Below are 22,373 nucleotides of genomic sequence, written 5' to 3' on the forward strand. Positions count from 1 at the left end.
TGCTGCTGATAAAATCTTCTCAACTTCTTTTCTTCCTCATGAGCTATTACACAACTGATCTATAAGCTATTAATGCAGCGGGCAGGATGTCTGCAGGTCCTTTAAAAAAGCCTAAAATGTCTTACTGTGAATTCTAAAATAGTGGTTTTATTATTCTTACATTACATTATGTTATATTAGAGACAGGCTGTTGTCCCTGTCATCATACTCACCACAGTGAAACTCAGCTCTGCTTCTACAGATGCAGGCCAGCTGCTTAAAAAGCAGGCGTAACACCAAAGAGTTCGTGGGTTCAAATCTTTGGATTTGATGTAAATATACAATATGCAGTTTGTCTGGCAACAATAAAGCAGCACGTCTTCATGCTCTCTCTGTCTGTCTCTGTCTGTCTCTGTCTCTCAGTTCGATCAGCCCACAGAACTACTCATCCTACTGGTCACCCGCAGACCTCAGTAACTGCACGGACATCGACACCATCCAGGTGTCGGCAGGTACGCTCAGCCACCAGCCAATCAGACACTCACACTGAGGCCGATGCATACTAAGCACCAAGTCAAATGGATATGAAGATAGAATATGCCTAATCTAGAAAAATGTATATACAACTGAACATTTAACCAGTGGCAAACTGCGATGATTGGACTCGCATATGGAGCATAAAACAAGCACATTAATTTCTAAAATACTTTGACTGATGAGTCGTTTTGTTTGAGCTTTCATTCTCTGTGGAGAAAACCAAATATGACATCATGAAAACAGCTGTATAACAAAGATCACAAGCATCGACACGCACACGTTAGTGATGAACCAGGTACCTGTATTTTATGAATTGATTTATGGTATGGATAATGTACAATGCACAAGTACTGACCAACAGACGTGCCAATATCTGTAATTGGAAAACAAACTGCAGATGTGATAATATAAGCAAGAAGCCAGCAACAGTCTCAAGTTAATACATCACAACGTATTAAAGTATTTTAGAAATGACCACATGAAACACAGCCGTGATCTGCTGGCTTGACCTCTCCCCTCCAAACAGCTGCTGAGTTCTAACAGTTTTCCAGATGACAAAAAGTTCACAAACGCTTTACGAAACTAAGCCAGCTAAATCCACAAGTAACAAAATGTCCTCCGTGCTTCCCCAAGTCATTTCAGTCGTGAAAACAGTGTTAGCAATAAGCTAGCAACAATAAAGGTTTCTGTTTGTTCAGTCCCTGCTCTCCTGTTGTGCCGGTCCTCTCCTAGATTCTTCTTATTCAGAAGGATGTTACATTTCTTAACTTGCCGCTCCTTGCTCTTCCGATGTTGTGCTCCCTGTGCTCTCTGTGTAAAATCCATCACTCTCTTGAGGACCTCTTCTGGGACAATGTTTGTTAACTTCTTCTGCAAAATTGAGAATGACTTCCGGATGGGAGCCGAGTGTCCAGAGGACTGCGACTGAAACCTTTTCTACGACAGCAACAATAAGCCCACTTTCCTTTGTTGAAACGGCTGCTGTTCTTGTTAGCGTCTCCATTCTGTATTCCCATTTCGGTTTTTTCTTTCAACAATATCCTCGGTGTTGCTTAACAAAGAACCCTCTCCCGGGTAACGGACACGAGCTCGTACCTTCTACGTTCTATCAAAGATACTTTCTAGCGCAGTTGTTAATATTTTGGACTGATGATTAAACCGGGAGAGTGTCGTGGAAACGCTCCGACTGTGAGTCGTGTAACGTAACAACAGGGATATTTGTTTTCCTTACTGTGCTTCATTTTTCCAATGCAGAAGAAATTGCAGTGGGGATGGGAGGGTTAGTCAGATTTTGCAGTAAATTAGGAGTAATACTTTTTATTTATAATTATATTTGGATTTATTTTAGGCCTGGAGGGCCCTGACAGTTCTCCACTTCATTTAACAAACAGAAGAATAATGCAGATAAATGTGACCAGGTGTTATTGTGTCCTTTCTTCGTGCTGAATCATTTGTTTTGTGTGTTTTCTTGTGCAGAAAATGCAGCTGAGGTGGCGGTGCAACTCGCCAACATCCCCTACAACGAGCTGTCCAACGAAGAGGTGGGAGTCCGCACTTCTGTCGCTGACCGTACATACATCCTGCGAGGAGGGCCAATAATCTCTTCTTCTCCTCCGGCTCTCTGCAGGTGTCCATAGTGGTGACGAAGGTGAAGCAGCTGGTGAACGTGGCGAAGATCAACAGCACGTTAGCCTCTATCGTCGTCACCATCATCTCCAACGTCATGACCAGCTCAGAGACGGTACTGGCTGCCACCTCCGAGAAGTACGGTCACGATCTGTTACGTCCACTGTCCCGCTGTACTCTGCATCACTGCACTGTACTCATTCTGCTCTCTGAACCTAACTGTGTTCTACCTCTGCTGTACTCCACTGTACTGTACTATATTTACTATACTGTAATGTATTGTACCATACTCTAATCTACCTTTACTCCACTGGTCTTTACTGTGCTCTGCTCTGTTTTCTACCTCTACTGTGCTGCTCAGTACTGTACTCTACTCTATTACTCTGTATCTCTACTCTACTGCACTCTACATCTGCTGTACTTTATCTTCATCATACAGTCCTGAACTCCACCTCTACTACACTGCACCGATCTATTTCTGCAGTGTCACATCTCTTACACAACTGCTGCACTGCATTATGTTACATGATGATAATGTGTTTAGTCGCCATTTTCCGATCTGCGTTAGGACATAGCAAAAGGCATTAGCAAGGCTCACCCAGTCTGTTACAGGCCACATTTCGGCCTTTGTTGTGACATTTGGTGTCATCTTGAACCGGAGCAGCTGCAGATTAATTCCACACCCGTGTCACGTTACGAGGTGAATAAATCCCTGTTTCTGTCTTCGACTGTAAGGGAGCTGGGAGGGACGACTGAGCGAGACTCAACTCTTCTTTGTTTGGTGGGGGGGGGGGGTTATTTTGTGCGCTGTGTTACTACAAAATGTTTTAAAGAAATAAAACATTTTGTTTAAATTCAGAAGTTTGGACTTATCGTCCCTTTATTGTTTGCATATTAAGTTTATAGAGTGAGACGAAGCCAGGACGCTCGCTGACGACACCGCTCCACTGTTCTGTGCATCTGCAGAAAACTGACACTGCAAAACCCTTTATCACAGACGGTATACATCTACATCAGGACACTTACACTGTACTATACCGAGAAGCTTCCTCCCCTTGTTCCTCTACTCTCATGCAGACACACAGCCTGCCCTCCACCCCCCGTTCCCCACCCACAGGCCCCCAGACCCTGGTGGAGAGTGCACTCCTCTGCTGCAGTTTTATGGTTTCTTAGTTAATTCACTTCCTGCTTCTCTTTTCCTCCTTTCTCTGTTTTCTTCTTTTTGGCCTCTGACTAAGTTGTAAGGATGTATTCACTGTCTTTATGTCTCTCTTTCTCTCTGTTGTTATTACCATTCGCCATGTTCTTTTCCTCACTCACTGTATTCTAAAAATAAAAATACCTTAAATTCTCACTTTCTTTCTTTCTTTCTTTCTTTCTTTCTTTCTTTCTCTCAGAGCTCTGAAGACAGTAGATGAGTTGGTTCAGAAGCTCGAGTTCGAGGGCCCGTCGATCCACATCACCTCCAGGCACCTGGCTTTGGGGATATCGGCCCTCAACACCACCGTGTTCAACGGGACGTCCTTCAGCGCCTTCATGGCTCCGAACACCACCGACCCACAGGTAACACCGAGAGGTCACCGAAGCTTCCTCTTCTGAAGGATCCGAGAAGCATCCTTCCTACCGATGCTCTTATTTTGAAGAAACCTTTCGATCGTCACCGAGTTACAATTTTCTAAACGTTCTTTCGTATCTCTGAATTTAGTGTGAGTGATGATTGTTCCCTCTGCTCTCCTTCCTTTCTCTTTTTCCTTCCTACCTTCCTTCTCTTATCTTGTCTCGTCTCCTCTCGTTGTTTCCTCTCGTTGTCTCCTCTTGTCTCCTCTCGTTGTCTCTCTCTTATCTCCTCTCGTTGTTTCCTCTCGTCTCTTCTTGTTGTTTCCTCTCGTTTCCTCTCCTCTCCTCTCGTCTCCTCTCTTCTTGTTGTTTCCTCTCGTCTCCTCTTGTTGTCTCCTCTCGTCTCCTCTCGTTGTTTCCTCTCCTCTCGTCTCCTCTCGTTGTTTCCTCGTCTCCTCTCCTCTCGTTGTCTCCTCTCGTCTCCTCTCGTTGTTTCCTCTCGTCTCCTCTCGTTGTTTCCTCTCGTCTCCTCTCGTTGTTTCCTCTCGTCTCCTCTCCTCTCCTCTCCTCTCGTTGTTTCCTCTCGTTGTTTCCTCTCGTCTCCTCTCGTTGTTTCCTCTCGTTGTTTCCTCTCGTCTCCTCTCGTTGTTTCCTCTCGTCTCCTCTCCTCTCCTCTCGTTGTTTCCTCTCGTTGTTTCCTCTCGTCTCGTCTCCTCTCGTCTCCTCTTGTTGTTTCCTCTCGTCTCCTCTCGTTGTTTCCTCTCGTTGTTTCCTCTTGTCTCCTCTCGTCTCCTCTCGTTGTTTCCTCTCGTTGTTTCCTCTCGTTGTTTCCTCTCGTTGTTTCCTCTCATCTCCTCTCGTTGTTTCCTCTCGTGTCCTCTTGTTGTGTCCTCTTGTTGTTTCCTCTTGTTGTTTCCTCTTGTTGTTTCCTCTCGTCTCCTCTCGTTGTTTCCTCTCGTGTCCTCTCGTTGTTTCCTCTCGTTGTTTCCTCTCGTTGTTTCCTCTCGTTGTTTCCTCTCGTTGTTTCCTCTCGTTGTTTCCTCTGGTCTCCTCTCGTCTCCTCTCGTTGTTTCCTCTCGTTGTTTCCTCTTGTTTCCTCTCGTCTCCTCTTGTTGTTTCCTCTCCTCTCCTCTCTTCTCCTCTCGTCTCCTCTCGATATTTCCTCTTGTCTACTCTTGTCTCCTCTTGTTGTTTCCTCTCGTTTCCTCTCGTTGTTTCCTCTCGTTGTTTCCTCTTGTTGTTTCCTTTCGTTGTTTCCTCTTGTTGTTTCCTCTCGTCTCCTCTCGTTGTTTCCTCGTTGTTTCCTCTCGTTGTTTCCTCTTGTTTCCTCTCGTCTCCTCTCGATATTTCCTCTTGTCTCCTCTCATTGTTTCCTCTCGTTTCCTCTTGTCTCCTCTTGTTTCCTCTCGTTGTTTCCTCTCGTTTCCTCTTGTCTCCTCTTGTTTCCTCTCGTTGTTTCCTCTCATTGTTTTCTCTCGTCTCCTCTCGTTGTTTCCTCTCGTTGTTTCCTCTCGTTGTTTCCTCTCGTCTCCTCTTGTTGTTTCCTCTCGTTGTTTCCTCTCGTTGTCTCCTCTCGTTGTTTCCTCTCGTCTCTTCTCGTTGTTTCCTCTCGTTGTTTCCTCTCGTTGTTTCCTCTCGTTGTTTCCTCTCGTCTCCTCTTGTTGTTTCCTCTCGTTGTCTCCTCGTCTCCTCTCGTTGTTTCCTCTCGTCTCCTCTCGTTGTTTCCTCTCGTTGTTTCCTCTCGTTGTTTCCTCTCGTTGTTTCCTCTCCTCTCCTCTCGTCTCCTCTCGTTGTTTCCTCTCCTCTCCTCTCGTTGTTTCCTCTCCTCTCCTCTCCTCTTGTTGTTTCCTCTCGTTGTCTCCTTTTGTTTCCTCTCGTCTCCTCTCGTTGTTTCCTCTCCTCTCCTCTCGTCTCCTCTCCTCTTGTTGTTTCCTCTCGTTGTCTCCTCTCGTTGTCTCCTCTTGTCTCCTCTCGTCTCCTCTCTCAGATTGATTTTGAATCAGAGAGGCTTAACCCTTTAGCTCAGGTCACCCTCCCTGCCTCTCTGCTGTCCAACGTCTCCCTGAGCGACGCCGACAGATCGTCTCTGTCCAGGATCAACTTCATGTTCTTCAGCAGCACAAACCTGTTCCAGGTCAGCCCAGTCTTCCTCACGCCACACAGTCAGGAACAAACATGTCTCAACCATAACTGCGATGCAGGCCTCGGTCTGGACAAATAAAGCTAAATACCAGAAAGCAACATCGATAAACTCCTGAAAAGCGTTGTTTCCTGATTTTGTCGGCTGTTTTCAGAAGGAGCAGGACGGTCGCTCTTTAAACAGCTACGTCGTGGCCAGCAGTGTGGGGAACTTCTCCATCAGTAACCTGATGGATCCAGTGGAGATTGAGATCGCTCACCTCTCTGACCAGGTACACATGAATATGTGTGTACATGCATGTTATGTTTGCATGTCCGTTGTGTGTGTGCGTGAGCTTTCTTTATCTTTATTGAAACGTTATATATTTCATTTAAATAGATCTGTTTTCTTATCTCTCAGCCTGCCTCATGTGCTGCTGTGTAACATAACATTTCTTGGAATTTGGGGGAGCGGGGGGAGTTTATTAAATGTACACATGGTCGGTGTAATATTCGTAGACTCGTTCCCACCAGAAAGTAATCCCTGGCAGTGTGGAGAAGGCTGGGGGGGGGGACGGACTCTGGCTCTCTATAAAGAAAACTCAACTTCTTATAGAAAATGTTCATTTACACAATAAATCTCAAGGTGAAGAAAAATAAAATGGAACCAGTTATTAGTTATTAAGATATCTGTGATGAGTGTTGATTATAAATTGTGTCTGAGCTGAGCTTTGTGAACTTTATGTTTTTTAAAATCTCTCGTTCTTCTTTCCTGACAGCCCTACCTGACTCCCGTTTGCATGTTCTGGGACTTCAGCATGAACAGTAAGTCTGTCGTCACATCATTTTAAACTTCAGGTTCACGTGGGTTCTCTGATCTACAGGGAGCCATTCTCATCAGGTGCTCTGAGAAAAGCATCCCATCTGTTAAAGGTTCATCCAAGTGCTCCTTTTATCAACTCTGTCTCATCCGCTGGGATTCTGTCGGTTGTAGTTTTACAAACTCTGTGCTCGAGCAAGTTCTTCAGTGACATTTTTGGTTTATTTAGCTGTGGTTCGGGCCACATGTACGTGTAGATAAACCCCACATTTGTGGGAAAAAAACATTTTGTGCGCTCTTTTGCATTTAAGCAGACCACTTAAGCCGAGTCCAAGACAAGCCCAACACCAAGCAGCTTCGAGATCGAATCAAGACCAAGTCCAAAAAACAAAACAGTACCAATTCAACATTTTTCATACTGTTTTCGGAAGGACAACACACACCAGCGGCGTCTTGATCACCAGACTGTTCAGAAAAGCAGCAATTTGATCACATTCGCTCCCCGGACTACTGCCTGTCTGTATGACACATAGAGGCTGCCTGCTGCCGCAGCTCCGTCTCGTCGTCTTACTTCATGCACTATTACTTTATACCGTATTATCATCATCAACCGCTAAACCCACTTGGTACTTAATTTATCGGACCTGTATTATAGTGTATTATATTTTTATATATTCTTCTATTCCTGTGTGCACTGACGTAAAGGCGAGCTGCTGTAACAAAAGAGTTTCCCCTCGTGGATCAATAAAGTGTTTCTGATTCTGATTACTGAACGGGCCTACTGGGCTCAGGCCCAGGGACCCGAAAGGTCAGTGGGCCTCAGGAGACTCTTTAAGAAGTGACGATTATTAACATTTTTCATTAAAATGTCAAAGAGCTCAGTCAAAGATGTCTCAGTCACTTCTTTTTAGGTCCTGATCCCGATCCAAGTCCTTTAATATCTGCTCATACTGAGTTCGATCTGATATTAATATTTGTTTATTTCTTTCCTACATAGTACAGCTGCTCAGTGCATTCTTTGGCTACAATAATCCTTCATAAAAATGACAAATGTCTCTGTAAACCGCTGCCCAGAACGTTCCCAGAGGATATTTTTACTGTAAAATAACTGTTCAGAGGTAGAAAGCGAGCAGGAATCCCTGAGTCCAAAGTCTACTCATCCCGTATAAAATGAACAATCAAAAGCATGCTTAACAAGAAAAATCTAAATGAGGCTGTGGGGGTGAAAAACAAAAGTACATCCTGACCTATTTGTGCTTTTACACTTTTCATTCAAATCAAGTTAAATCATCTTCAGTAACATTTATTTTCACTAGTTTCTCTGCTAGTTCCCTCTTCTGAAAAGCTCTGAATGTTCCTGGCGCAGAGCTGATTGCAATGTACAGTAATACTGCTGTGCTGCCACCAGATGGTGCTGGAGGTTGGAACGGAAAGGGCTGCAGAACGTCCAAAGAATCCACCCGCAACACAACCATCTGTTACTGTGACCACCTGACACACTTTGGCATCCTCATGGTAAGACTGTGTGTGGCAAATCGTGCTGACATGAAAGCAGACTGGTTTGTTTTGGAGGAAAGAACCGGGGCAGAAGCTCAAACCAGACTTCAGTTTGAAGGTCTCTTCCTGCAAGGAAGGTGTTTTTAGTTTCTAACAAGTGTGTTGAGTGAGCAGTTAGGGATAAGAAGCTACACAGAACTCTCATAAGGTCTTTGGTGCCAACAGCTGCGAAACATCATGAGCAACATGTGATATTTGCTTGTTTTCTGTGATTATGGATTGATTTCTGACATGTTTTTTTAAGGTTTTGCTTAGTGTTGGAAGCTAACAGCATTTACTCAAGTACTGTAGCTAAGTATAATTCTGATGAACTTTATTTTACTACTTTATATTTTACTCTAGAGCTCCACTATATGTTGCCTGCTGTGACCTGTCTGACTTAGGTGTCTTATGTTTTTTATTGTGCATAGGCACCAAACCAGTTTCCCCTGTCTGTCTGTCTGCCTGTCTGCCTGTCTGCCTCTCTGTCTGTCTGTCTGTCTGTCTGTCTGCCTGCCTGTCTGCCTGCCTGTCTGCCTGCCTGCCTGCCTGCCTGCCTGCCTGCCTGCCTGTCTGTCTGTCTGTCTGTCTGTCTGCCTGCCTGCCTGCCTGCCTGCCTGCCTGCCTGCCTGTCTGTCTGTCTGTCTGTCTGTCTGTCTGCCTGCCTGCCTGCCTGCCTGCCTGCCTGCCTGCCTGCCTGCCTGCCTGTCTGTCTGTCTGTCTGTCTGTCTGTCTGTCTGTCTGTCTGCCTGACCGCCTGTCTGTCCAACACCCCATTTTAATCAATGGAAATTCCAGCCCAGTTTCAGCTCAGCACACACGATCTGATTATAGTTTTAACCCTTTACTGCATGAATTAATGAGGGAAAAGTGATGCTACAAGATATGGACTACACATCCATACCACCCATGTATTAGATGAGGGCAAATATGTTGACACTAATTAATGCTTTGATTAGCTTCATCCTTATTGACCAGATTAGCATAACTGGTTCCGTTCAGTTCAGAAAGGTCCTCATGGTGGAACATCGTGCCTCTTTGTCTGTCTTGTATGTTCAGTTTGGTTCAGTTCTTCTTCTCTTTTTTAAACCTGTGTGAAGTGTTTTACCACTAAAAGTGAGCTTGACCTGACCTTATTGTACTTGGTATTTCTCTGTCTATGTCTCCAGGACATTTCTGGAGCTTCACCCCACATAGACTCGAAGAACAACAAAATTCTGACCTTCATCACCTACATCGGCTGCGGCATCTCTGCCATCTTCTCTGCCGCCACGCTGCTCACCTACATTGCCTTCGAGTGAGTCACATCGCATTTAGTCATTGGATGCGTTCTTAATGTAAAAATATTGATTAGAGCAGCTTGAACTAAGTGATTTGGGATGTCTGTACAGAAACGTGAAAACATTAATGCTTTAGTTGCCATGAGCGGGTATTGATTAGGGAAACAAATTTAATATGTTGTCAATGAACGTTTTGCACATGCATTCAGTATGAACATTTTGCAACGTCGCAGATACGTTCATTTAAAACTTTTCATTACGTTGATAAAACATAATTCTGGTGGTGTTACGTTCCTGTCAAAACATATTTGCTGTTACACATTAGTAGTGTATAAACATAACCTGTAGGAGGCACCACCGGTGGTCTTCCGCTGGAATTATGCTTCTGTGGGCTGCACATAAGCAAGCGGACACAGGTGTTGTTTGGACACGTTGGCAGGTGTGTTTATTTTATACAGATTGGGGGTATAAAGGACGTGACCACTAGGAGGCAGTGTCACGTTTATCAAACCACAATGTTGAGAAAACCCAGAAGAAATCAGGAAAAGGAAATCAATTTCACCCCAGTGACAGTGTCAACAAGCCACTACATCAGTAAAGCAAATGTGAATTTGGATTTATGAACGTAAATGGACGGGATAATGCCTGGATGAACAATGACATTAAATTGTTGTCGGTCCTGAAATTTATTTTCCAATTTTCTTCTAGAACTACACACTGGTGGGATTTGAGAGGTTTTCCTGTCAGCTCTGCGACATTTACCCATAACACCAGACATTTACGTGTTTGGTGGACCTCAGATCCTCAGACTCCTTTATGTAATTAAGTGCAGGCGTGACACCATGTTTTGAGTTTGAAACGTCTGATCAGGAAAAGCATTTTTATTTCTCCCTACATCCTGTCCTTTCTGTGGTCTAGCCGTTGCTAATTGGGATGAAAATTCTATTAATAGATGCAAGTCCATATTTTACTTCCCTCAAAAAGCTCCCAACGTCCCGAGGAAACCAAACTTTGTGAATCACTGGTGAAGTTCAAAACCTCAGATCATTCGCAACAATCTGGACCAGGAAGAGCCTGTGTAACATGAGAAACTCTCTCAGCAGCTACATGTCGAGGCTTTGGGTAAGAAATTTAACCAACCAATTTGGTTGGTGGTTAGGATGGATGGATGTGAATATGTGGAACCGAAAATGAGCACAAACTGCAGCAAATACAGTTCTAAATCAAATTTCAACCACATGCCACATCTCTTTTCATTTTTCCTCTTTCCTTCCCACAGAAAACTGCGCCGTGACTACCCTTCCAAGATCCTGATGAACCTCAGCACGTCTCTGTTGTTCCTGAACATGGTCTTCCTATTCGACGGCTGGCTAGCCAGTCTGGAAACTGACTGGCTGTGCCTGTCTGTGGCCGTCTTCCTGCACTACTTCCTGCTGACCTCCTTCACCTGGATGGGGTTGGAGTCCATCCACATGTACATCGCTCTGGTCAAAGTCTTCAACACCTACATACGCCGATACATCCTCAAGTTCTGCATCGTTGGATGGGGTGAGAGATGATTGTTTGGCTTGAACTGTGATATAAAGTTAAAAATAACGAGAAAAGGCAAAATTATCTGAAGAACATTTACATGCTCTGGCTGCTGAAATTCTGCAGTTGAAACATTTAAAATAGATGAAACATTGGCACAGTTGAGGTGACTATTCAGTGCTTAAACTTGAACTAAGTTGAAGTGACTATTTGAATCTAAGTGCTGAGTGAAGCTGAGGTATCAGTTGAAATTATTTAAAGATTCAGTTGTAAGTCCAAGCACTGGAAGGAGATAAAATGTCAGTTGAAGTGTAGGTGATAAATTGAGGTGGAAGTGTCAGTTGAAGTGGACGTCCTGAAAGGAATTAGTGACACTTCATGTGTATAAACTGAAAGACAATGTCAGTTAGTATCGGCTCAAGTGTAAGCACTGAAAGCAGTTAGAGAGAACTGCGTAGAACCAGTGGAAGTTGAAAGAGTTAGAAGCGCTTGTTGTTGTTATTTAAAGGTGAAGAACTGAGACATGAAAGGATTTGAAGTGTCATTTGAATTGTAAGCATTAAAAGGAGACATGTCAGTTGAAGAGAAAGAGATGAATGGAGTCAAAATGTCAGTTGAAGAGAAAGAGATGAATGGAGTCAAAATGTCAGTTGAAGAGTAAGAGATTAAAGTTGGTCAATTGCCACTTGAAAAGAAAAAAATGAATACAGTAGAAGCGTGAAAGATGAAAGCAGTTGAAATGTCAGATGAGGAGTAAAAGATGAATTCAGTTTAGTTGAATTGTCATTTAAAGTGTTTGAGATGAAAGCAGTTGAAATGTCAGTTGATGTGTAAGTGGTAAAAGTAGTTAAATTATTGTTGAAGTGGAAGCCTTTTCAACTGAAGACAGTTAAAGCGAAGAGAGTTCGAGTGCGTACACTGTAAGCAGCTGATATTTCAAGTGTATTTCAAGTGTAAGATCTGAAAGTAGCTGAACTGTCAGATGTAGAAAAATAATCAGGTGTCAGTGAACATGTAAGTGTTGAAAGCACTTAAAACACCATTACGGCTCACAAATAAATAGTTTTGTTTTAAATGAAGGCTCAGTATTTTCCTGAAACTTCCTCAAACAGGAGGAAATAGTGCTTTTGTCGGAGACTATTTTCAAGGGTCAGAAATCTGTACATGGTAACATGCACTTTGGTCCTCTCTAGTGGTAGTGGAAGATACCTGTTTGAATTTGGACTTCATTAGTACTCAGAAATAAAACAGGGTGAAAGTCTTCTCAGATAATTGGTTTATCTATTGGGACTGATAGGAGTGGACATGCTTGGAAAGAGTTTTATTTGTAGGCTAAAGACTTGACAAAGGATTCTTTATTCAGAGACCTCTCTGTAACACTGCCAACTTGGAAATAAAAATTACTTTAGTGTGAGTCATATAAATTTCATTACTGGACGAGCCGATAATTGGCTCGGCAGCAACAGAGAGTCAAGGAAGAAAGACGCTGATGTTCAACTGTCGATTGTGTGTTTTGTTGCAGGTCTCCCTGCAGTGCTGGTGGGGATTGTTGTTGCGGTGGATAAAAACTCTTATGGCCTGCAGGAGTACGGCAAAGGAGAGCCAGGAGAGGGATCCTCAGAGTTGTAAGTAACCACACAATTACAATAATAGGTTAATACATAGAAACAATACAGTCCAGTACAAAGTTCAGTCTGATCTGTCAACACCATCACTGCTGCTCTGGAGTCAGCGTTATTTGTAACATGTACTTTTTATGGAAAACATAAGTATTTTTACATGATGTACTGATAGAACACAAAACACAGACAGGCTACACTACAGAACCAAACACATGCTGTGGGCACAGGATGTAGTTATTATGTGCAGTCATCATTATCGGGGGAGCTAATTTCATATGAGAATATGAGAAGCTGTTATTTTTGGCCTCAACCATGCATGTAAATGCATTGTGTTCCAGTAAACTACACTTTTCTTAAACATAATGTATTCAAATGCTTTATTAAACAAATGTAAGATCCAGTTTCAATTCATTTTGTCTCTGTTGCTCCCTTTGTAGTCAGTCAAGTTTAAGTTTTGTTAAAATGAAAGCAGAATTGCCATCCCTGATCCAATCTGATCTGTCAGCATCATCAGCGCTGCTCTAGAGTCAGATGTTGCAGCATTTAGTTTCTATCTGTTGCTCTGGAAAATTACAGAAACCTCAACAACAAAAAATTAGTGAGACTGATGGGGCTAACAGATTTTCAGCAGTTAAAGTCAGAATGATCAGAATCTTTTTTTTTTGGGAGTGGACGCGATGGTCCGTGCGCAATGTATTTTCAGTTAATTGTAATTCTCCTACATTATAGTCAAAATTTCGTTTCAGACTCCTCTCTACACTATCAGGGATATAATCTAGTGGAAAAATACTTAATTGCTTTATTTACATTTATTTTTCGGTTTAAAAACAGTTCAATTTAAGAATATTGTTTCAAAAAATATCCACATTAGCTTTACAAAAATCTCACTATGTGTAATATGTGTGTAATTGTAAAATGTAAACTCAACATTATCAGAGGAGGTCAGTAGCTGAACTGTCAGATGAAGAAAAATAATCAGGTGTCAGTGAACATGTAAGTGATGAAAGCACTTAAAACACCATTACGGCTCACAAATAAATAGTTTTGTTTTAAATGAAGGCTCAGTATTTTCCTGAAACTTCCTCAAACAGGAGGAAATAGTGCTTTTGTCGGAGACTATTTTCAAGGGTCAGAAATCTGTACATGGTAACATGCACTTTGGTCCTCTCTAGTGGTAGTGGAAGATACCTGTTTGAATTTGGACTTCATTAGTACTCAGAAATAAAACAGGGTGAAAGTCTTCTCAGATGATTGGTTTATCTATTGGGACTGATAGGAGTGGACATGCTTGGAAAGAGTTTTATTTCTAGGCTAGACTTCATGCTATGTGTAATATGTGTGTAATTGTAAAATGTAAACTCCTCCTCAAGTCATCAATAAAAACAAAATGTTCCCAGACGCATTAGTCATGACGCTGCTGTTAACCTTTAAGAATTTAAGGATACTTCGGTGTACTACAGTGCAAATACTTGTACCTGAGCTGTTACACATTTGGATCTACAGTACATCATGTTAACGTGTGTCCTTCCTCCTCAGCTGCTGGATCAAGAATTCAGTCGTCTTCTACATCACCTGCGTCGGTTACTTCTGCCTGGTGTTTCTTCTGAACGTGGCCATGTTCATCGTGGTGATGATGCAGATCTGCGGCCGCAACGGCAAACGCAGCAACCGCTCGCTGCGAGAGGAGGTCCGTATTCAAGCTCACTTCATCGCATTTGCACTGGGTGAAAGTCGTTTTCTCTGACTTCTCATGATGAAAGAGTCACTTTTACCTCACCTTATCCCAGCAATCATTCCATTCGTGAAAGGTTTTACATTTATTGTAAGTACTGAGTGTCGAGGAAGTACACAAAGAAAAGAGCAGAACACTAGTACAGAAATGCCACAGCAATTTCATTACTATTTTAAATTCCACCTTTATTTAACCAGGATGGTTTCATCAGTCGCACAAAAAACATGACATTTAATTCAAAAAGGGGACTGGAGCACATTTTTTGATTTGCAGCCTTTAATAGTGCAAAAGAAGGTCTGATGTCCTCCAGCTGAGAAGCACATGATGCAGCTGCAAACTGCTGGAAGATGCGAGACAAGAACCTTGTTTCAACTAGACTTTTTATTCACTTTTAGTTGTTTTTCATGGCTAAAATAGAAGCACACTAATGTTACAGAGCCAACATTCACTGAAGGAAGACGAGTAAAGAAAGGAAAGAAGGAAAACTTTAAAATCATTGAATTACAAAGAAAGGAAAAGTAGTTATAGTTTAAAACATGTTAGAAAACACAAACTACAGCGAAATTAACACTTTACACCAAAAGTGGTGAAAAAGAAAATAGTTAAAGTAAATGGACTCACACACTCTTCTGTTGTGATCCAGGTTCTACGAAACCTGCGAAGCGTCATCAGCCTCACCTTCCTGCTGGGTATGACGTGGGGCTTCGCTCTGTTCGCCTGGGGACCCGTCAACCTGGCCTTCATGTACCTCTTCTCCATCTTCAACTCACTGCAAGGTAACTAGTGTGACTCATTTAGTTAGACGAGAACCACTTGTACAAACACATAGCATGTGCGAGTAATTTAAGAGAACACGTTATTGACACATTTTTACAATTTTCTCTTTGGTATGAACAAAATTCACGAGTGGTCCAGCCCTGTCGTATGAGTTCTCCTTAGAGGGAAAAGTCTTGTTTGAGGTTCGACAACAACTTTTTTCATTAAAATTTTTTTCTGGAATTAGTATTTTGCCCTGACATCTTTTGCAGCTGCCTCAGGTTCTGTCTGCAGGTCTCTGTCTTTAAGCTCTGTGGCTTTGTGAGACCAGGTCTCTCTTGAGAATACCTATCGAAATAAAGGTTAAATAAATAAATAAATAAATAAAACGTTGACTTGACCACCTCCAGTTTTAGTCATGGACCGCTTTAGATGGTTTTTGGCATCTAACTTCATGTCAAACAATTCTTGTTTGTTTCTGTCATGATATGGGTCTTGGATGTCACGGCATTGAGAGCTGCATATGATAATTAACAATCTCTAATTTTTTCAGCTTCCTTAAAACCACCACTGATGCTGTTTACAAGTCTGAAACTGGTAATCATGATAACTCCGATATGACATGACGCATGGATGAAAAGTTATCTTACTAACAGGAAATATACAGATATATATATATATATATATATATATATATATATATATATTATGGTAGTTATTCTGAGATGAAAGCAGTAGTGTGGTGTGCCTCAGGGGAATTGTTTAGGACTGCTTTTGTTTTCCAGCATTGCAATGTATGCAGATGATTCCACAATATACATAGCGCCCACATCTGGAGAACTAAAAAAGATCTTAAATGAGAAATTGAAGTTAGTAGTTTTGTTTAAAACATGTGTTAAAAAGCATGATGTCGTGTTGTGCGTTTTTTGTCCTTTTTATCAGTCAAATATTGTAAAAGCATATTGACGCCCCCAGGAAGAGTGCCGCTGTTGTTGCAGTAGCTAATAGGGATCTATATAAACAAATGAGCTACTCATGTTCAGATGGTGTTCATCAAGATAAAATGAGCAATTTAGTAAACTAAGTGTTTGCTGAATCCAAATGAAACTCGTAGAAGAATATATACGACAGTGTTCTTGTATTAGGCCCGATGTGCTTTTGTCACCTTTGCAGAGTTATTTTGGCCCAGTAGATTGTTAGTTTGTAGCCCAGTCAGTTGTTTTTAGTTTGTTCTGTATGGTGTGAGTGTACATGGTCTTGTGTGCTGTATCTGGTGATACTGTGGAGAAAAATTAGCTTGTTAACTATGATCTTCATTAGGGCTTCATCATAAGGGGAACAACTATTATTAAAAAAAGGGGGCAAAAGGTTTTGACATTCTAAAAACAGTAAAACTGATTTTCTTCTGATTTTTCTTTTTCTTTCTTTCGTCAGGTCTGTTCATATTTATCTTCCACTGTGCCTTGAAAGAAAACGTCCAGAAGCAGTGGAGGAGATACCTATGCTGTGGCCGATTCAGGCTGTCCGACAACTCAGGTATCTGTCTGTCTACCTGTCTGTCTCTACAGGAGACTTGTCAAATCTGTCTGCTGGACTCCTGCCAGATTCCCACAGCAGCAGAAAAAAGAGAAGGGCACTTTATTAAAATATAAAACCTAGGTCAGCTCGGCTTTACAGCTAATAAAAGAAGATAAAACAGAGTCATCTCTGAAAGACAAGGAAGTCCTCCAGGTGCACTTAGTCTGTGGATGTGCTGTACTGCTGACATTTCATTTATAAAGAGACAAGTCTGTGCGCTTCCTTTATGCATTGTTTTCATACCAAAAATTCCAGTGGATTTTTGTGCGAAAGCCTGTGAAATGGCATTTAGCCATAGAATTCCTCATCATAGTGAGAAGAAAACACATGTTCATGTTCATGCATACTTAATGTATTCATGTGTGCTTCATGTATGTAATCATGCATGCAGAATTCTCTTTCTCCGAGGTAGATGATAATGATCTGATATTTACTGACTGAACAGCAGGGACGACTCAAATATGCATTTAATAAAAATGCAAATCCAAAACTATATAATATCCACTTGTGTGCCAAAAATGCTTTTGTGAAAGAAGATAGTGTAACTGAGTTTGCTCATGATTTCAGTCGGAGCCTGACAGCTAGCAACATGTTTCAGCTGGAAACTAATATTCTAACAGATGATATTCTGCATGAAGTATTAAGTAACAAGTGAACTGTCTCTACATAAGAGCTCAGACGAACAGCAGAAACATTAGAGACCTTTTGTTTTCATCAGTGAAATTTTAGTCTCATTCGTGCATTTTTATTTTTGTCTTTGGATGGATTAGTCTGTCCACCACTTTGGTCCAGACTGAAATATTTCCACAGCTTTTGGTTCAGACATTCATGTTCCCCTCAGGATGGATTCTAATAACTTTGGTTTAAGACCAAATTCTTGCAAAACTAATGACATTCCCATCAGCCTCAGCTGTACTGATGTTACTACTAATTAGCAAATGTTAGCATGCTAAAACACTAAACTAAGATGCTGAACATTATGCCTGCTTAACTTCAGTATGTTGTCATTGTGAGCATGTTAGCATGCTGATGTTACAGCAGATAGTGGAGCAGCAGCAACACAGGAAGTGACATCAGGACTTCAGCTCTTTATGTCAAGACAATTATTTTCATAAATGCGACAATAAATATAATATCCACTCGTGTGCAAACAATGCATTTCTGAAAGAAGATGACAGTGTGCGGAATCGGCCTGACAGTCTGCGCTGTGTGAAGCAGCAGCAGGCAAGTAACTTGTGAGCCGTTTGTAAATACGAGCTGAGACAAACAATAGTAGCATTATAGCAGCGGAGCGATTCTGCTGGTTCTCAATGTTTGTTTTTTGTTTTAATATTTACATTTGAGGCCCCGAAATGTCCAGACGCTGCAGTATGCACATGAAACTGGGTCCTAATTTCTTAAGCCCATCAGTCTGCAGACATCAGCAATGCAATAAACGTATGCGCATCTGTTTTACTAATGTCTGCTGTGTGATTATCCATGACAACATCCCATGGTGTAGAGGGGGAAGAAGAGGGAATAGGAAGCGAGGGGAAGACAGACTCCTGAATAAGATCCAGGAAAGTCAAAGAAGGAGGGACAAAGGTTAAAAGAATGAAAGAATGGAGGCAGGAGGCAATGAAGGAGTCAGTAAAAGGGTAAGAGAAGGTGAGAAGGTGGAGGTAAAGATTAGAGGGGAAGGTAGGATGGGGGAGGCAGAGAGGTGAAAGGGAAGGAAGGAAGGAGGGAAGATTTGACCAACATGAGTCCAACATAAAACAAAGCCTCCATGTTCCGTTAAAATTCCCTAAATAACCGTACAGGACGGCAGTACTCTGATCAGGAGGGGCTGTTGATCGATGTGCATTGATTGATTTTGTTTCTGTGTTGCAGACTGGAGTAAGACGGCCACCAACAACACAAAGAAGGTGAGCTCAGACAACCTGGGCAAGTCTCTGTCCTCCAGCTCCTTCGGCTCCAGCACCGGCAACTGGACCTCCAAAGCTAAAGCTACATTTATCCCCTTCACCAAACGCCACAGTAACACAGGTGAGACACACACACACAAACACACACAAATCTCACAATACAGCGGACATAATTATTTAATAAGGACAAATGTGAGTTAGATACAGAGAGAGATGAGATGGAAAACATCCAGTGTGGGAATTAAGATTAGTTTGAAAAAAGACAAACATGAAACTTGATGTGTAGTTGAGGATTTCTCCGCAGCAGCAGATTTGACCTCGTTTAGAAGTTTATTTCACTTTGAGAAATCACTGCAGCTCATGGGCTTTTTGTTTTTTATTGCTTTAATAATACTTATTCCTGAAGTAAGTTTCACTCTGTCTTGTTCATGATGTCGATCACCCTGTTTCTTTCTACTTCTATCAAGATTATCACTGTGAATTTATAAAATCCTCTGATGTGCAATAATCACATTTGCATGCAGACTCAAACATATTCTGACCAGAAAATTTTACTTTAAAATTTAAGTTTTGCTTTAATTAAAATTTTTGGGTTGTTACATTTTGTAGGTACCTTTGGAAAAACAAAATAATTCTGTCCTTGAGCCCCGTTTCTTTTTTTTTTTTTTCATTTTGGGAAATTGGCACCATTACAATAATGCCAAATCAGCTGTTAGCAGCTCCTGTCTGCAGTGGACCCATGGGTGTACTGACAGCTATCACTAGATAACTGTGATACTGAAGAAAACTTATAAATGTGATCATTCTCAGGGAGGTAGTGTATCTTTCTATGATTTCTAAACAGGTTTATAGATATTTAAATCAGACATAATGATATATTTGGAAAGTGTACGTCATACTCAATCTTAAAATATGTGTATCATGTCTGTGTGTTCAAATGTAACTGAGTTTTATTTTGACACAAATTGCAGCGATCACGTTCTTAGGGTTCTAAAGTACCTTAGTGCCTTTCACCTCGAGTAGTACTTTGCGTGATGTGACGTCTCTCCCACCTCACAGTTTGAAAACCTCTACTAACTAACAGTTATTTTCATTAGTTATAAATCTGCAGATTATTTTCTCAATTAATCGAAAAATCAAGTAGTCTAAAAAACACTGTGAAAAATGACCATCACAGTTTCTTACAGTCCAACGTTTTGAACATCACGCTACTTCCACCTTTGTTCCTGACATATAGGACTCATAATTCATTGTGTTATCGAGGTCATATTGTTAACTGTTGCTAGCAGTCTCACTTTCCCACCTGCAACCCACCAGCTCAGTTTCTATCTTCAAGAGGTTTTCACCATTTATTAAACTGAAAAATGAGTCTGCATGTAAACGTGATCCCTGTTCAAGCTTAGCATCTTTTCTATATAATTATTTCAGGTTTGTCACTGTTACTATAGAATATTCTGTACTATCTCCTCACATGTGATGTTCATGTATCTACCTCTGTGTTTGGTGTGTAGAAAGCTCTTCCATCCAATAGCAAGAGTGGAGGACCGACGGAGGTAAAGCTAAAGCTGGTTGGCTGATTGACTTCCTGCATCGTGTGATGCGTTTCCCAAAATGTTTGTGGTCAAAGTGGATGTGAAGATTCAAATTCAACATTCATGTTTCATTTTAATTGGACAAGAAAAAAAATCTCTAACTTGACGACTTTGCAAGCACACCTTTTGGGAAAGCAGCCACTGTGTGTTGTGATTGGCTGGTCACTGTGATGTCATACAAGTTCACGCCATCTTGTTCCCAGCCTGAGACACACTGAGTGGGAGGGGGTCCATTTTCACCTATTGACACATGACTAAAACTGCAACTCCACCCACCCAGAGTGCCCCAGAGTGCAAAAACAAGCACGCCATGACAGACTGCATCCAAGCTAACATCTGCCACTTTTAACTTTGATTTGTATCTCTTTTTAATAAGAGCAGAGTAACAACAGGCTAACGCTGTGGTTCACATTAGAGTCAATAAGTGATATAATATTTTGGGTTTGCTCATTAAAATTAACCCCAAATGTTGAGGATGATATTGGTAAACAGGAACACAAAGTCAAACATTGTGTTCTGAGTCCAAATATTACACGATGTCCTAAAATCCCATTGAGACCAAATTATTCTCTCTCACTGGTTTTAGTTAGTTTTAACTTATGTTCTCTAAATTACAGAGCAACATACACTATTTTTTTAACTATATTTCAATAAACATTCTTAAGTAGATTAGTTTAATGTGTCCTGAAACCATTACTGAAAGCACTGATCCAAGCAGGAAAATAATGATCCATCAGCAGGCAGACTTGATAGAGAAACAGTTGTATTTTCTAATGGTTTTAGTGTCTAATGGTCTTTTTCATTCCTCTTTATTTTATCAGCTGTTAGAAGCTTTTGGATGCGTTACAAGATCAGTAACAGATATATCTCTAATAATAATTAATACATTTTTTGTCCATGCCAGGTAGAGCTATTTAAAAGTCCAACTGAAATTAAATTGCACGTTTTCTTCTAACTATAGCATACATATCTGCTTTGTAAATCACGTGTCATGTTTCTGAAAAAATCAGAAACCAATAATAACTTTATTTGTATAGCACCTTTCATGCAAAGTGCTTTACAAAACAGGATTAAAACCAATAAAACAAATAAAACATTTGATGACAATACAATAAAACATAAAAAACCCCAATAAAAAACTGGAAAAACTGATAAAAATTCCAAATATAAAAACTTAAGAGCTGATAAAGTCGGATTACCCCAAATTAGAAGCCAGATTAAAAAGACAGGTCTTTAATTTCTTTTTAAAAATACAAAGAGTTTGCTTTTCTAAGATCTAGGGGGAGCGTATTCCAAAGTTTGGGGCCATAAAAACTGAAAGCAGCCTCACCAGATGTATTGTGGGAAAGAAAGGCAGGGGACGATCTGAGAGTTCTTCTTGGAACATAAAATGAAAGGCAGTCGCTGATATAGGAAGGAACAGGTTATGTAAGGCTTCTTGAACAAGTAAAATGACTTTATAATCCATTTTAAAAGATGCTGGTAGCGAGAGCATGGTCGGGCGCAGTGGGGTAATGTGTTTTTGTATTAGTCAAAATCCGGGCTGCCTGAAATGAATCAGCATATCAGCATTGTTCTGAGTTAAACATTGTCTAATTTTGGAGATGTTTCTAGGATAAATAAAAGGATGTATTTGTGACCTTATTAAAATAACAAATAAAATTTAGTTTAGAGCCAAAATCCTCTCCCAGATCTCTCACTTGTGTCTTAATCTGTCTTTCTACTTTTCTACTTCTCATTTAGTTTAAAAAAAAAAGTACTAATCCAGATATTGATACCAGTGAGACAGGTAATAAGAGCATTCAAAGAATGGGGTTGTCTTGCGAAACAGAGATATACAACTGTGTATCATCTGGGTAAAGTGATATTTGACATCATGCTGACTAATAATGTTTTCCAGAGGGAACATGTATAAAGAAAAAAGAACAGGGCACAGAATGCTTCCTTGAAGAACACTATAATCAGTATCAAATGTCTGTGACGCAAAATCATCTAAACTGACAAAAAACTTTCTTCCTGACAAGTATGAGCGAAACCAATCAACCACAGAGACCTTCCCATTTCTCAACTCTATCGATTAAAATGTCATCAGGGTCAATTGTATCAAATTATATTTAAATAAATAAAAAATTAAAACTGATCTGCTGACCAAATACTGCCAAATATGTCCATATCTTGTTGTGTACACCTGTTTTTTACTGAA

At 41.0% G+C, this 22,373-nt stretch overlaps 1 protein-coding gene across 22 annotated transcripts in view; it reads left to right on the forward strand.

Moving 5' to 3' along the window:
• adgrg6 (adhesion G protein-coupled receptor G6) overlaps positions 1 to 22,373 on the forward strand; it is a 116,208-nt gene that overhangs the window by 77,338 nt on the left and 16,497 nt on the right. For 20 of the 22 annotated variants that reach the window (XM_044168102.1, XM_044168094.1, XM_044168097.1 and 17 more), the window contains 15 exons: positions 403 to 491; positions 1,993 to 2,057; positions 2,144 to 2,280; positions 3,540 to 3,705; positions 5,687 to 5,833; positions 5,994 to 6,110; positions 6,597 to 6,642; positions 8,046 to 8,152; positions 9,343 to 9,470; positions 10,733 to 11,001; positions 12,506 to 12,608; positions 14,142 to 14,292; positions 14,981 to 15,113; positions 16,528 to 16,629; positions 18,544 to 18,699. In XM_044168102.1, coding sequence (XP_044024037.1) covers positions 403 to 491; positions 1,993 to 2,057; positions 2,144 to 2,280; positions 3,540 to 3,705; positions 5,687 to 5,833; positions 5,994 to 6,110; positions 6,597 to 6,642; positions 8,046 to 8,152; positions 9,343 to 9,470; positions 10,733 to 11,001; positions 12,506 to 12,608; positions 14,142 to 14,292; positions 14,981 to 15,113; positions 16,528 to 16,629; positions 18,544 to 18,699 — 1,916 coding nt within the window. Of the gene's footprint in view, positions 1 to 402; positions 492 to 1,992; positions 2,058 to 2,143; positions 2,281 to 3,539; positions 3,706 to 5,686; positions 5,834 to 5,993; positions 6,111 to 6,596; positions 6,643 to 8,045; positions 8,153 to 9,342; positions 9,471 to 10,732; positions 11,002 to 12,505; positions 12,609 to 14,141; positions 14,293 to 14,980; positions 15,114 to 16,527; positions 16,630 to 18,543; positions 18,700 to 20,089; positions 20,132 to 22,373 lie in introns of all 22 variants that reach the window. The other 2 variants (XM_044168104.1, XM_044168105.1) reach the window with 1 other exon arrangement.

The sequence above is a fragment of the Siniperca chuatsi genome, linkage group LG16 (genome assembly GCF_020085105.1).
Source record: "Siniperca chuatsi isolate FFG_IHB_CAS linkage group LG16, ASM2008510v1, whole genome shotgun sequence".
NCBI lineage: Eukaryota > Metazoa > Chordata > Actinopteri > Centrarchiformes > Sinipercidae > Siniperca > Siniperca chuatsi.